The sequence below is a fragment of the Gallinula chloropus genome (genome assembly GCF_964237585.1).
Source record: "Gallinula chloropus genome assembly, chromosome: 10".
In the NCBI taxonomy this organism is placed as follows: Eukaryota; Metazoa; Chordata; class Aves; order Gruiformes; family Rallidae; genus Gallinula; species Gallinula chloropus.
Window position 1 is genome coordinate 19,291,833 of NC_140095.1, and position 15,896 is coordinate 19,307,728.

The 15,896-nt window shown below is 47.8% G+C and overlaps 2 protein-coding genes across 2 annotated transcripts; both read left to right on the forward strand.

The window, feature by feature from the left end:
• Positions 1–1,851: 1,851 nt before the first annotated feature.
• On the forward strand, positions 1,852–8,211 carry LOC311195482 (E3 ubiquitin-protein ligase Midline-1-like; the record flags this gene model as incomplete). The annotated part of the gene is made up of 4 exons (XM_084268886.1): positions 1,852–2,487; positions 5,093–5,326; positions 5,423–5,442; positions 7,851–8,211. 4 exons carry the CDS (start codon positions 1,852–1,854, stop codon positions 8,209–8,211), a joined length of 1,251 nt encoding a protein of 416 aa, XP_084125012.1.
• Positions 8,212–9,771: 1,560 nt separating this feature from the next.
• On the forward strand, positions 9,772–14,747 carry LOC311195483 (E3 ubiquitin/ISG15 ligase TRIM25-like; the record flags this gene model as incomplete). Its single annotated transcript, XM_084268887.1, has 5 exons — positions 9,772–10,422; positions 12,322–12,417; positions 12,980–13,213; positions 13,377–13,399; positions 14,603–14,747. The coding sequence occupies exons 1-5, from the start codon at positions 9,793–9,795 to the stop codon at positions 14,745–14,747; spliced, it is 1,128 nt and encodes a 375-aa protein (XP_084125013.1). The 5' UTR covers positions 9,772–9,792.
• Positions 14,748–15,896: the final 1,149 nt, after the last annotated feature.

The window sequence follows — 15,896 nt, forward strand, 5'->3', positions numbered from 1 at the left end:
CTTTGCTGGAGCAGTCTGGTCTCAATGCTGGAGCAGAGGAAGAGGCAGCAGAGACAATGTGATGAAGTGACCAAAACGCCCATTCCCTGTACCCCTGCACTGCTGGGAGAGAGGAGGTAGAGAACTTGGGAGTGAAGTTAAGCCTGGGAAGAAGGGAAGGGGAGGGGGAGGTGTTTTAAGATTTACTTTTATTTCTCATTATCCTACTTTTATTTGATTAGTAACAAATTAATTTTCCCAAGTTGAGTCCATTTTGCTGGTGAAGGGAAGTGTTGTGATGTCCCCCTGTCCTTATCTCCAACTGTGAGCCTTTCCCTGGATTTTCCCTCCCCTGCCCAGCTAAGGAGGGTGGTGACAGAGTGATGTTGCATGGCACCTGGCATTGAGCTGGGGTCAGCCCACCACTTCACTTGGAGTCTTCACTGCAGTGGGACCGCACAACAGCGGCGGTGTCTGCCTGGAGAGAGGTAGGGAAAGGATTTGGTTCCACACTGCTACCCAGGCACACTCTTGTGTCAAAGTCCTGGATTTCATTGCCACCACCATTGCTGTTCATCACTGCGAGCTACTGAAAGTCAGTTCCAGACTTGGCAGTGCAGGGAGAAAAGACAACTCACGTGATCCCCCTGGGACATGGGGCTCTCCCAGGCACCTGAGGGAGGGATGCTGCTCCAAGCATCCTGTTCCTGGGGTTCAGCTCACCTTCAAGTTTTCTTCCAGGAAACAGAAATACTGTTGTATTCAAAATGTATGAAGAAAAACAAATGCATCTGGCAACTACCTATTGTGCTTTGGACAGTGCTTCTGGTACAAGCTCCGTCCCTGCAATTGAATTTACCCTCCATTTCATCCTTCTGGTGGGAGGGCTCCCACATCCATGTGATCAATGTGAAGGCCAAAGGGATTTAAAAAACCCATCTGGTTGTGGCCATGAGTCACTTTGCCATGTCGGCTGCCTGCAAGTGGCCCAGCAGACACCAGCGGGTTATTTACAGTGGCCATCACCTGGAGCTTCCAGCATCTACTGGCTGGCTGGACACCTGAAGGAAATTAGAAACATGAATTTTTCTTCAGTGAAAGGATTAATTACTTTAGGTGAAGGGTAAAGAAAGAAAACTTTAGGCTAGGCGATATGCAGGCAGCACATGTGGGAGCAGGGCTGCGGCAGCTTGTCTCAGCCTGTGTCTGCAAGCAGAGCACAGGGAGTAACCTAGAGTGATCCACAAAAATCCCCACATGTTCCTGGGGGTAGTGAGCCGTTCTGCAGCCCCCAGGAGCTCCAAGCAGATTAAATGTGACTTTTGCTCTGCAGCACCAGGTTGTGGGGTTGGGATGCACTCAGATGGGATTTGCAAAGGGAGGCTCTGGTGTGCTGAAGCAGGTGGGGAAGGACAATGGAAATGCAATTGTTTCGTGTGCTCCAGAGGGACAGAAAGCTGTGTGAGCACTGCTTGAGGCAGCTGTGGAAAAGGCATCAGCAGGGGTAAGTATGAAGCCACAAGCCCTACTGAGGACAGAAAAACAACCACAAAAGACACAGAGTGGTTGGGAATGCGAGTAAGAAGCTTGCAAAGTACAGCCGACATCTGAAACATCCCCACTGAAGCACGGCTGGACTATTTGCATTGCTCCCTTTGCATTGGCCAGCCTTCTGGCATGGGAACTGCCTGCGGTGGCAGGAAAGATGCCAGCAGCTGTCAGAGGAAAGGGTTGGCTTCCAAGGGGGAGGAGGCAGCAACCTCCTGCCCTCAGAGCAAGGAAGACGCATCTTGCTACTTCCTGCTTTCGATTTCTTTTCCCAACAGTTCCCTCCCTCTGGCACTCAGCCCCGTATGACACACCTCAGGTGGCATGGCTGAGCAGGGTGCTGTGATCGCACTGGAGGAAGACCTGACCTGTTCCATCTGCCTGGCCATTTACAGCAACCCGGTGTCCCTGAGCTGTGGTCACAGCTTCTGCAAGGAGTGCATCCAGAGTGCAAAATGCCAGCAGCAATCCCTGCAGGGAGGCTTCAGCTGCCCGCTGTGCAGCGCCCAAGTAGACCCCACTGCGGAGCTGAAGCCCAACATCCAGCTCTGCAGTATAGTGCAGAAATTTCGGGATGCTCCTGCTCAGGAAGGGGAGGAAGAGAGTGAATCGCAATGTGAAGAGAGAGAGGAAAGTTCAGGTCAGCAAGATGGGCTGATTCGGTGTGATTTCTGCCTCCACAAGCCCCAGCCAGCCGTGAAGACCTGCCTGAACTGTGAGGTCTCCCTCTGCCAAGTCCACCTAGGGAAGCACAGTGCGAAGAGCCTCCTGAAAGATCATGTCCTGATGGAGCCCTGTGATGAATGGGTTTTGGCTGAGAGGAAATGCCCCCAGCATGGCAAGCTCCTGGAGTGCTACTGCAAGACAGACTACGTTTGCATCTGCATGCTGTGCTGCATCTCCAGCTCCCACAAAACCCATGATATTGTCCCCTTGGAGGAGGCTTATAGTAAAGCACAGGTAAGAGGCTGCCAGGACAGCAGCCTGGGCATGGATTGCACTTGGAAAACAGTGGGGGTTGGTGGCATGGAATGCTGGCTGAGGCACAGGGGTGAAATGTCTCCCCAGCTTCAGATCTGCAGACTGAGGATGGGGCTAAATGTCCATCTTGGGCTATTGGCCTTTTACTCCTAGTTTTGCCCCATGTTCCCTGTGGGGTTGCCCCTTGGGATATAAACCAGAATATATAAATGCTTTCTTCTCATTCTGAGGAGCCAAACTGATGGGACTGAGTGCTTGTGGCTATGCTTTTAGTCCTCAGAGCACTTTCAAAGCCAGAAGATCAGCCTCAGCTGCATTTATGCAAAGGAAATTAATGACAGAGTATCAGAAAGGAGGCTGTCAGCATTGACAGTAGCTTTGTGGGTGGATATTGCACATGAACAGTTCTTGGTTTCAAAATGTCTTTCCCATGCTCATAGTTGTGGTATTTGCTCAGGGATAAAACCTTTGTGTATTGATTTGCCCTGAGATCATGCAGTGAACGAACATTCTGCAGGTCTAGCTTAACCCCCATAAAATGTCTGATCTCGGGCACATATGCTGGTCCTACCCTGATATCTCCCTCTGGTTATTTTTATAGAGTGCTTTTCCTAAAGCTCTGGAAACAGCGAGAAGACGGGAAGCTGCTCTGTGTCAATGCATAGAAGGCCTGCTGAAGCAAGAGGAGGAAGTAAAGGTTTGTTCCAGGGTCCAAACATCATTTCTGGGATGGTTGCGTGCTGCTAGCTGATAAGGTTTTCTTTCACTCTTCCCATGATCATGGATTCCAAAGATTTTTTTTAGTTCTGGGTGGTTTCTCAGATATTTTCTAGGTTTCTTCTTTGAGGGATGATTATAAACAGCTTTCCTATCAATCTGGGAAGTACATTCTTAGTTTCCAAAGGATGTTTGAGCTTAAAATTTGCTGTTAAGTCCATATCTCCTGACTGGTGGGTGGTGGTTGGGCTATTTTTTCCCAACCTTATTCAATTTGCAGACTTTAAAATATTTATGGAAAAGACAGACTGTGTTATAATGATTTTATTTCTCTTTACAAGAAGAAATCCCTTTAGGCTAACCTGTAGTTCTAAAAAGTTGGTAGAAATGAGGTTAAAATATTGTGCCAAATTGTCTGGGTTTTGTTCCCAGTGTGTAAGTACCCATCTAAAAGCTCTGAAAGAACAGGGAGCTTAACACAGGCCTCCAAATCCTAGTTCATTGTGCTTCAGCAGATGTTGTAGCTTTGTGTGGCTGGGTTCTGGTGGAGAAGGGGTAGCTTCTGCAAGAAGCAGCCAGAAGCTCTCTGCAGGCCCCAGAGAGTAAACATAGGCTGACTCAAGGCCAAAGTCATTACTGACCAAGGCTGAGCCCATCAGCAATGGTCACAGCGCCTCTGGAAATCACACTGAAGAAGAAAATAACTGCTGGCAGCTGCTTTCTGCCACCAGAGAAGGGAGTGAGAAGATGTAAGAAACTGTGCAGACACCAAGGTCAGTGAAGAACGAGCAGGGGGATGAGGCACTCCAGGTGATGGAGAGAGATTCCCCTGCAGCCCACAGAGAAGACCATGGTGAAGCAGGTGTCCCTCTGCAGCCCATGGACAGTGATGGGGAACACAGATCCCATCTACAGCCTGGGGAGGACCCCATGCCAGAGCAGGTGGAGACACCTAAAGGATACTGTGACCCTGTGGGAAGCCCATGTTGGAGCAAGCTCCTGGCAGTGAAACCTGCAGCCTGTGGAGAGACCGACCCATGCTGGAGCAGGTTTGCTGGGGCGCTTGTGACTCTGGGGTGGGCCAGGCTGGAGCAGTCTGGGCCTGAAGGTCAGCACCCCATGGCAGAGACCTACACTGGGGCTGCTGGTGAAGAGCTAGAGCCCCAAGGGAAAGGACTCATGTTGGAGAAGTTCATGAAGGACTGTCTCCCGTTGGTGGGACCCCACGGTGCAGCAGGGGGAGGGTGTAAGGAATGCTCCCCCCACCCAAGTAGGAAAACAGCTCGTGAGGAACTGACTGAAACCCCATTTTCCCATTCCCTGCCCCTCCCCATGCTACAATTGGGGGAAGAAGGGAGTGAAATCATTACTAAAGTGAAGTCTGCTGAGAAGGGAGGCGTGGGGGAAGGTGCTTTAAGATCTGGTTGCACTTCTCATTATCTGACTGGTGTCACGGAGGGTGCAGGGCAGTGTCATCAATTAGAGAGTTTTCTTTCCTTTATTCTGTGTTGAGTCTTTTCTGTCCATGACGCTGATTGTGGAGTGATCTCTCCCTGTCCTAATCACCACTCCTCAGCCTCTCAATATCTATTGTCTCCTCTGTCCAGCTGAAAAGGGTAGTGATAGAATGGCTTTGATGGGCATCTGGACTCCAGCCAGGGTCAAACCACCACAGCCCTATTTGGAAACACTGTCTAGCTCAGTTAGTAGAGCATGGAACTCTTAATCCTGGTATTGTGGGTTCAAGCCTCACATTGGATGCCAGAAAGGACTGTGGTGGTCCTTAGACCAGGCTCTTTTCTGAATGCAAGTTAGTGTGGAAAATATGAGTCAGTTGCTAAAAGCTTTGAATGTGTTTTCTTTATAGACCAAGGAGAGCCTGCAGAGGAATCATCTGGAGAGCCTCTTCAAAAACATGCATCAGCAGCTAGACAACAAAAAAGAACAACTCCTGAAAACTCTCAGGCACTATGAGGAGAAACAGCTTTCTCGGATTCAGACACAGATAGAAAAATACAAAGAGGAGAAGAATGCAGCCAGCTGTGATGTAAAGGAACTAGAGGCTCTGAACGATCAGAAGGATGTACCTATTTTTGTCAAGGTACCTAACAGCATCTTCCTTCCCGGAGATACCCAGCTCTTGGGTTGGCCTTTGCCTGTGCTATTGCTAATTCTACTTTCAAAATGTCTTTTACAGGCTTTTACAGATCTGTCCAGGTAAGCTCTTCTTGAGGTGGTCTGCTGTTGCATCACACGTTGCTTCAGGCAGCTGATAGTGTGGTGGTGTGGGTCTGCTAGACCAGCCTGCATGTGCTCCCAGGGCTCACCTTGGCTGGCCCTTGGCCACACTGACTGCATGCTCTGAACCTCGCATCATCAGAGAACTGGAGAAGTCCCAAAATACTAACAGAGGTCATATGTGACTCTTCATATACAACAGGGCTTATTTTTCTGACCGCTCCACACCTGCTCTTGAGACCCATTTGGTCAGGCAGTTCCTTGACTGAATTTAGGTCCCTGGGTGGGCTCACAGTGGACAGAGGAGTTTAGAGATCATGTGTCATCTGCCAGTCTGAGTTGCCTGCTGCTCGTAAAAACCAAACACAGCAGGATCTGAAACACAGAGTCATGAGTCAACAAAGTTCATGGCTTTTCTCTGGAGGAGCTCCCCCAGTGCTGTTCCCCCACCACAGCCCACTGCTGTGTGTACATGGGCTCTCCCAGCCTGGCCTTTCCCCAGCTCCACGTCTTGGGTGCAGGAGATTCCCCTTGGCAGTGATTACATGCTTTTGGGACATTTGCTGTCCCAGCACCCAAAGGCTGCCCCTGACACCTCCTTAGCCCCTGCTGCAGGGTTGAGAACCATAACAACTAACATGATGCTAGAGTCTGGCCTGGCAAAAGCTGGGGTGACTGAGACAAGGTCTTCTAGGGACAGAAAGTTGTACATGGAGTGAGCTTGTAGAGAATTGAAGAGATTTTGGGTTCTGGGAAAAGACTGTTCTGAGGGGGAAGTTCCTGATAAAGTTGTGGGGATGGCGGGGGCAGAAGTTGCTTTCTCTGTCTCCCGTCAAGGCTGGGTGTGGATTCGGGGATGCGGTTGTGGGCTCAGGGATGGTTTTCTGATGACTTACTGCTTTTCTGATGTCTCTTTTCACGATTTAGGAAACAAAAAACAATTCCCAACAAAGCTAGTGTAAAACTGTCAAAGCGACCCTTTGCTGTGGATCAAGTAACAGATGATATTCTAGCACTTTTCCAGGAATTCCTCTCAGATATGCAGTCCTCACTTGCAATACCGGGTAAGCAACCATTTAACCTTATACCAAGAGAAGCTGGCAAAACATCTTCAAGAAACGCCTGTAATAAGGTACTGAGCACCTCTAGAAGAACCAATTACTAATATTGTATTTGATTATCTTCACGTATGTGTACATAAAAGGGTGCTTGTCCTGGGCTTCAATGCTGTGGGACAGGCCTTGAATACACCCTGTTAAAAGAGGTTCTGGGTAAAGAGGTGTGGGTGTCATTAGGAGTTGTCTGGGAGGATTAAGAGAATAGCAACACCTCTTCTGTCTGTGGCATCACTTTGGTTCAAAGCTCAGGGAAAGTTGAGAACTCACCACAGCAGCAGGTGAGGTTTCTCTTACAGCGTTAATAACTTACTCTTTCTATGTAAATAATGCCACAGTGAGCCCAGAGTCAAAACCAAGATGGCTGGAGTGAGCAGGGTCTGCCCACGACGTGTGCCACAATGTGTGATGTGGACGCCTAATTGGCCACCACCCATACAGCCTTGGGTACATGGAGAAGCAGACTGCTCACAGCCACTCCTGAACTCAGTCTCTGCCACCCCTGTAAGCACAGACCAAACCTATTCAGTCTAGAAAACCTCAGATCCAGGTTTTTGGAATTATCTATGCCATCTGAGCACTTCTGGTTAGTGGCACAAATCGCTGCCGATACGTCAGTGTCCTGAAGGAGTAACTTCCAGAGCAGAAAATGCCACAATATTGAAATGCATTCCTTGCAAGAGAAGGTTTGAAGATGTTCTGCAAATTCCTGAGCGTAGGATGAACTTCTTGTTACAGGTCATGTAGAAAGTTTTGAGACTTCTAGAAAATAAAGCAAATCTCTTGTAAAGTGGCTGTGCTAACTAATGTTCAAAGGTTTCTTGGACATGGAAGTTAATCTAGAAAGTTTTTAAAAATGCTTAATGAAGCTTTCCAGGGCAATAATGGAAACTGTTATCTAAGAGCTGCTGTAGCTGGAAGCAAAAAGACTTTTAAATTGTGGATAAGCAGCATTTCTTGAAATGTGATATCAACCCCTTTAGCACCACATAGGAGCAGCTAAGAGAAGTGACAGAGGTGTTTCAGTTAACTTGGGTGGATTGCACTTGAATTGGATATCTGGGATTGACTTGGATAGCTTGGACTGAGAAATCCAGCTTTCAGCAGTGACGATGTATGCAAATCTGCAGAATTATCTGTTACTCATGTGGATTTTTTTTTAATTTCTATAGTTCGTGAACATCTGACTACTACAATATATCGACAAGGTGGACCTGTTAACAGCATAAACTCTCTATCTGCATTCCCTCTGTACAATTCCTTCACATGCAGGCGGAGTGTTGAGAGCTTCTCCAAGGGCTGTCACTTCTGGGAGGTGGACACCAGCAATACAAATTGCTGGAAGCTTGGCATCATTCAATCTGACACTGAGTGCTTCCTGCAGAATTCCGTTCGTTTCCTCTGTGTGATCCGAGGTCAAACGCTGATCACTGAAAAGAAACCTCCTGTAGCCTTCAAAGTGGTCAGGGTAGAGCTAAACTGCACAAGAAACACACTGTCATTTTATGACGCGTCTGTCAAGGATGGAGATCCTGATGAGGGCCTTAAGCTTATAGAGACAGTGGAAATCCCTTCACAGTATCCTGCCTATGCTACTTTTGAAATGTTTGATGGCTGTTTGAAGCTTCTGTAGTGATGTGAGGACAAGGTGCCGTTTTGCACGTCCCAGCCTATGTATTGCGACTGCTCCTGCACAGAGGCTGCGCTAAACTGACATATTGGAAACTAAATCTTGGGCTGCTGTGCCAGTTCATCTGTGGGTGGGCAAGACCTCCATGGGGTATATCTTGCTGCTTACTGCAAGAGCTCCTATCTTTCCTGCTCCCTTCATCACAGCAGAAATATCGTTTACTCAGCTGCACCAAACGCTGTGTTGGCTGCGTGTCGTTAAAGTAATTTAGTTTGCAAAGTGAATTGGCAATGCAGTTTATAGAAAAGGGGGTGGCATGACATTAACTGGTGCAGAACTAAGCAGCAGCAATCTTTGCTTTAAGGCATCAGCTTGTCCCTCTGCCCCCCTCCACCCCTCCTGCACAACCAAAGCCACACAGGAGCAAAGCTGGCCTGGGAGGTGAGTAGAGACTAGGCAGCAAGATATCTGGTTTCCCTTGCTCTTGGCTGCTGTCACCCCCTGTGAGCTCTCTGATAGATCACTTAGCTACTTCTTGCTTCAATTTAAATTTTCCCTTCACCTCTGCAAAAAATCTCACAGCAAATGGAATAATAAAGAGGAAAATGTCTGTGCTATATGGGGCCTGGATTGTTTCATTCTTACAATGTCCAAACACCTTGGAGAGGAAGAGATGATATTCCTGCCTGTTGCCTGTGGTCTGACTGCCTTCAGACACATGGTATTCGCATGAGGAGGTCCATACAGGAGCTCCCCACCCAAGGAAGGACAGTGAAGGACCTTGAGTGACCCTACAGTTTTGCATATGCTTAAAAAAATCCTTGCTTTGTCTTGGAGAGGGGCTGTGGTTTACCTTTTGCATTTTATACACCAAAATGATATGGAAAACCATGTGGGAAGTGTTTGGCCTCCAAAATGTACGTGCAATGGCTGCTGCTCTGCCTGGTCTCAGGTGGTGCAGTTGCCAAGTGAGGTAAGCAAGGCTCGTGGCGTGGTACAGGGATGATTCTCCCCCAGAGTGTCTTGCTGAGAGCCTTTACCAGCCCCACTTCCCCCTGAGCTGCCTGGAGATGACCAGCCTCAACAAGTCCTGGTAAAACATCCCCCTGGGTTCTCCACATTTTACTTTTAGGGGACCATCTGTAATTGGTGTGGAAAGGAACCAGACAAAGCAGAGAGGATTCCTGACGTAGCCCAGCTAGGCTCATATTCTTCTCATCCAGGGTTTATCTTCAATTCACTGCTGCTGGGGAGGATTTTTCTAGGTGGGCAGAGGGCTGTGGGAGAACTGTCCAACTTGTGTCCTCCCCAGCACCCCCTGCACTCACCACCAGCCTGCTGGGGACATGTACATGGGCCCACGCTGCCTGGGACTGAGGGTAAATGTCTTGAAGTGGCTGCTGCATCTCTTAAGAGCTATCTGTGGGTGGAGCCTGGGAAGGGGAGGGTAATTCTGCTGTGCTGTCATACCAGCAGCGGAAGGACTTCTGGTGTCTGGGCTGGGTCTCCAACCGGGGCACAGGGCCAAGGAAGTCTTTCTAGTTTCGTTTCTTGTGGACTGGCTCAAGCACCATTTCTATAGCCATGGCAAAGGCTGGGAAAGAATCTGAAGGGGGTGGCAGCCTGGAGGATGAGCTCAGCTGTCCCATCTGCCTGTGTCTGTACAACGACCCGGTGTTACTGAGCTGTGGACACAGCTTCTGCAAGCAGTGCATCCACAAGGCACTTAATGCCCAGCAGCAAATCAAGGCCACGTATTCCTGCCCCATGTGTAAGTTCCAACTGGGGCCTATCCTGGAGCTGCAGAAGAATTTCAAGTTGTGCAGCATCGTGGAGGCATTTGCATCCACTGCTTCCAAAGGACAGCAGGACGAGGGCTCTGCAGAGAGCTCTGCAGAGGGGAAGGAGATGGTTCCCTGTGACTACTGCCTGGATCAGGACCAGCCAGCGGTGAAAACCTGCCTGACCTGCGATGCGTCTTTGTGCCAGGCCCATCTGAAGAAACATAGCGCCAAGGCTTCCCAGCAGGACCACATCGTGGTGGACGTGGGCTCATGCAGCAAGGCGGAGGACAGGAGGTGCCCGGAGCACGGCAGGCTGCTGGAGTGCTACTGCCAGGACGAGCAGCAGTACATCTGTGCGCTCTGCTCCATTGAGGGATGCCACAGGGGCCACAGCATCATCACCCTGAAGGAGGCACGCGACAAAAAGCTGGTAAGGGGCTTTCCTCTCCCCATGGCCCCTGCAGAGTTTACTCCAAAGCCCTGACCTGGAGAAAGGGCTGCAGGAGGGCTGGTAAGGCTTTCAGAGGGTGAGGGTGAGCAGGCAGCAGATCAGGGGATTTCATGTCCGCCCCAAGGGGGAATGGTGTGTTGTGCTGGAATTTGCTTTTCATTTCCTCCTTCGTGTTACGGAAGCAGCCTGTCAGGCAGAGTAGTGGGGGAGGAGCAGAGCAAAGGTGTTTGGGGCTGACCAGGACAAGGGTGGAGAAATCCTGCAGTGTGTGCTGACGTGGGCAAGTGTGCAGGCAGGAGGGAAGCAGCCGATGTCCCCTGCCACTGCAGTGTGTGCCCGAGCGTGCAGCTCCAGCAAGTGTGAAGTGGCACTTGCCTGGGTGTTCCTGGCTGGGATTAAGAAGTATTCCTGCAGGGATTAAGAAGTCTCTCTCTTCACAGAGCCTGGGGACCCTGGCACTGCTGCACTTTGGCTTCGGAAGCAGGTTTTCCCATTCCAGGGCCTTCCCTCTGGCTCTGCCCTCCCTCTGCCCCAAATTTTGCTGACCCAGCATCCCAGTGGGCATAGAGATGGGGAGCCTCAAAGTCCTTGCATTTGAGTCCAGCTGCTGTCCTTGAAATGCTCCAGCATCAGTTGAGGGGATAAAACACATTTGCTATGCTCACTCACTGCCTTGTGTTTGAAATTTCTGGACTCTATCTGCAGTCTGCAGCACCCCAGTGCATGGGCAGGAAATGTCTGGCTAGTCTGGATCTTGGGACAGGTCACAGCCTCCTTGGGAATTAGCAGGAAGCATCCTTTGCAATTCTACATATCACACACTAACTTCTCCCCCAAGTTACCTATAAAAATTCAGGGCTGCCAAACAACAGTGGGCTATGTAGGATAGTAGCTGTTTCCTTCACCCAGGAGCTGGTGAAAGAGCAACAGTGCCCTCTCAATGGGGAAGCCATCTCCATGGGTGAGCTGAGATCTCCGCTGCATATTCCAAGAGTTTTTTGGGGTTTATTTTTCAAGTCCCAGGTTAGCCAGGGAAATCAGGAACGCAGCTCTTCAGGAGGAATTATAAGAGGATTTTGGTGCAAGGAATCTTGGTGAAATTTGATTTGTCTCTTAATTGTTGAAAAATTAAAACGTTATAGCTCTGGCAGCTATCTCATGGAATACCTAAGCTTTCTGGGAATGTTTTTATTAAAGAAATAGGAATCTGGCAGTTGTGTCTGCTGTGGTCATTCATGGGTGCTTGAGGTGTGAGAACACTGCTGGAGGCAGCCACAAACAACTGGAGTTATTCAGAGATTGTCTAATCCCCGAAGAACAAGGGTTAATATCCCCTCTGAAACATGTTACGTGCGGTGTAACAGCACTCAGGGATCATGGCAGTCGTTAAAATAAACAGCTGGGTAAGTGCCACTGTTTTGCTGATCTTCAGGAAAGATGGTTGCTTATTACCTTATCCTCAGATCCCACAGCTGCTGCTGACAGATGTGAAAACTAAGAATTTGGAGTGCATTAGGCACACGTGAAGATTCTGGCAGGAACAGAGCTTTAACAGACAAAGTGAGATCTATTAATTTAAAGTAAAATGTACTTACTCAAAGGGAAAGGTGTTTATAAACTTACAACATACAAAGTTACACATACATAAAAAAATCAAGCGTTGACTTAAAAGATTTCAAGACCGTATTGGTTTTCCATCATGCCCTGTCTTTACAAGGAGGCAAGGGGATGCAGTTTATTCTGGGACTCGCTGGTGAAAGCAGGCGGGTAGAAGGTGTCTGGGCCATTTCACCAACTCTGCAAGCTGCTGGTCTGGTTTAAAGCTGCCCCATGCTGCTTCCCTGCTATGCAGTTCAGTGCTTTCTTTCCATCTGCTAGGGAGAACTCTCGGACGTGACGATGTGGCTGCAGGAACGTGAAAGCGCTTTAGCTGAAGCCCTAGAAGAGCTTCAGAAAAAGAAGGATCAGGTCAAGGTTGGTACTCAAGCCATTGCTAATTCACAGCATTTTTCTTCCACAATTTTCCAGAAGTAAGTGATGCCAACTAACTGTTAGAAGAACAGAGAGATATAGTCCAAAGTAGGGAAAACAGTGGTATAAGCAACTGCCAGAAGCCAACCTTTCTCACAGCCTCCCTCCACAGGAGGAACCAGCTGGGAAGCTCCTCCATTCATTGTGGTTGCACAGACCGGGTGGCATGACTGGCAGACCACAGATTGTACATATCATGATGTATTTTTAAGGTTTTCTATCTGTTCAATCAAAGAAAAAACAACTTGAGTCTACAAGTGGGATTTTCAGTGTGTACCAATACAGTTCTCACATTGTTAGCTGAATTTTATCTGATTTTGTTATGGTATCAGGATTAGTTTTCATAACCTTCTGTTTAATTAGATATTCTAAGAAAATTATTATTGCCCACTTCCTTCTAAATACAGTTCAAATGACCACTGCAGTCCTAATTAATAAGCAGGGGCACTAAGCTGAAGTGTTGAGTTCCTGAGCCAGTGCACCATTTCTTTATCTGTACTTTTAGACCAATGTGAAAACAGTGACTTCACAGCTGAAAAAGATGTTTGAAGAGATAAAGGCAAGGATAATTCAGAGAGAGAAGTTGTTGCTGAATTGCATTCAATCCAATGAGAAGGAACAATTGGCAGAGATTACCAAAGTGAAGAAGGAAATGGAACAGAAGAGAGATGAAGCTGCTAAACATCTTCAGTCTTTGCAGAAGATGACAGTGCAACCAGATATTTTCATCTTCTTCAAAGTAAGTGGTGGTATTCTGCTTTTCTCCATGAATATGCCTATTTCTTAGCCAGCTGCTCTTTCTGGAAATCACGCTAACACTTTCCTTTTTGTGTGTGTGTGTGTGTGATTTGTTGTTTATTTGTTGTTGTTTGTCATTGTTTGTTTTGTTATCCTATTTGTAGGAATTTGAACTGGCCATGGACAGGTATGTTCCACCTGAAAACATTTGTTATCTTCTTTGAAAAAAAAAAAAAAAAAGCATGCTATGCTGTAAAGCTGCTCCAGCCAAGCCAGGGGCACCATGTCCACACAATTAACAAGGATGGAGAGATGCCTGCCTGCTGTTCCAGTGGTCCCTTTAAGTTTCAATTTCCTTGGCAGCTACATGGTTGCTGGATTCTGACAAAACCCACTGGCTTTTATTAGTGGAAAGCCATTTTTTGTCAGAGATGAAGCCCATAGGGTTCAGTTTACAGCAACACTTCCTTGGAGGTGAACTGGAGATGCTCCTGCATGTAAGTCCTAGAGAACAGCCTTTGGCTGCAGAGGTATCTGGCTCATTTCCCAACAGTTTTTGCTTCTACTTGTGGACAAGCTTAATAGCTAGACAGAATTATTATCCCTTCTCTTGCAAGTGATAAATTTAATTTATAACTTACCACTTCCTAATTGACACCTGGGTGTCAACTGTAATTCAATGGTGCAAAACTACAGCAACAGTAAGTTACAGATCCACAAGACATTTTGCTGCAGCACTGAACTCCCAGCCTCATGAAGGGCTAGCTCAAACGTCTAGCTGGATTTTTAAGATGTCATCTTTGTAACCTGTACAAATTAAAGCTGAGTTTCAACTTGGATTGTAAGGATAACTTTGAATCGCTGTGTACCACGGGGCTGTGCTGGCAGCAGCATAGTCCATTACTCATGGCTGTGCTGCGAGTCAAAGTCTAGCCTGTGGGATCAAAGTCATTTTCCAGAAGCCTGGACACCGTTTAATATGTTTGGCATTTTCTTTCTATCACGATGGCAGTTGTGCTAGAACAGGAGGAGCCTGCCTGCAGCAGGTCAAAGCATTAATCCTACAAGGGTATTAGGAAAATGCCTCCCCCTTTCTCATTTTCAGCATTTGAACATTCCTATCCAGGTTTGGTAAGCAAAAGGCATTGAGTCTAGAAGGCTGTCCCTAGGATCACAGAATAGAATCATAGAATGTGGAAGGTTGGAAGGGACCTTTAAATAAATAACAATATATAACAATTGCAATTCAACCTTATTGGAGATCAGTTTTCCTGATACTTCATGTCGCCAAAGCACCCTCCTCATTGTAGAGTCCTTCTTAACAAAGGAGTCTGTTAAGCTTTCTGATGCTAAATGGTTTTCCTTGGTGAAATGACTGCCTGCACCCTAGGATTGCGAATCAGAATTTCGACGTCAGCAGGATGGATGTGATGGTGGCAGAGATGGATCAGACCATGATCAACAGCTACCAAAAAGCAATGCAGAACTTCATGAATCATCTGGAGCTGCTGCTGGCTGATGTGCACAGTGAGTGATCTGCCCTGGCCGAGCACGGCTGACCCCGTGCAGAAACAGCAAGCCATGGGGCTTATGTGTGGCCTTAAGTGGCTTCTGAGGATTCAGGTGGGTTCTTGGGGTTGTTGGAGGGGGCAGGAAGACTTTCTGGGGATGATAAGGAAGAGCTCTGCTCCTAGCTAGTATAAGGCTAGTTTCTCTGTGTGATGAGTTTCCTGCTCCCATCTACATCCCCAGTCTCTGGGTGCTCAATTGTGCTTTCGAGAAGCACTCTATTCGTTTGCCCACCTCCATTCCCACTTGTTTTATTATTGCTAACCATGAAATCCAGGGGCACAGGGACAAGTCCCAAAGTTGAATGTACTACCAGCTTTGTAAAACATTCTTCTCCATCTTTCTTAGGTCAACTTGTCAGCCAAATTGAGTGGAACAGGTAAATCCTTTTCTTTACATCTAAGACATTCCTTGCAAATTTCTCCAACAGTTGTTCCTTTAAGGGCCATGTGTCCTGTGCTCCCCTGCTTTGGTCTCAAGGAGACCTGAGCAGAGTCTAGAAGTCTGTCCCCAGAATCACAGAATAGAATCATAGACAGTGTGAAGTTGGAAGGGGACCTTTAATATCATCTAGCCCAACCCCCCTGCAGTAAGCAGGGACATCTTCACTAGATAGGGTAGCTCAGAGCCCCATCAAGCCTGACCTTTCATATCCCAAGGGATGGGGCCTCCACTACCTCTCTGGGCAACCTCATATTGAAGAACTTTTTCCTAATATCCAACCTAAAATCTCCTCTTTTCTAGTTTAAAACCACTACCCCTTGTCCTATTGCTCCATGCCCTTGTGAACGGGGGGTGGTGGGGGCGGTGGGGAGGGGTGTGGATCTACCACCCCTCACAAGAGGCCGTCAGACCTATTCATGTCTCGTTTCATTATTAATAAGATGTGATTTGTGTTTTACAAGGCACTAACATTCAACCCTGTTTCTCCACAGTGAGGCTTCAGATACTTCTATCTTTCCAGTCTGTAAGTGTCCAGAAATGTTAGTTATTCCTCAGGACTCTGGCCTGGGGCTGTGAGTCTTGCAGAGAAAATCTCTCTTGCCTATAAATGTGAACAGCATTTTGTTGCACATGTCTCCTCTCCTTGCCAGAGGTGAGGCCAGCAGGGGCGC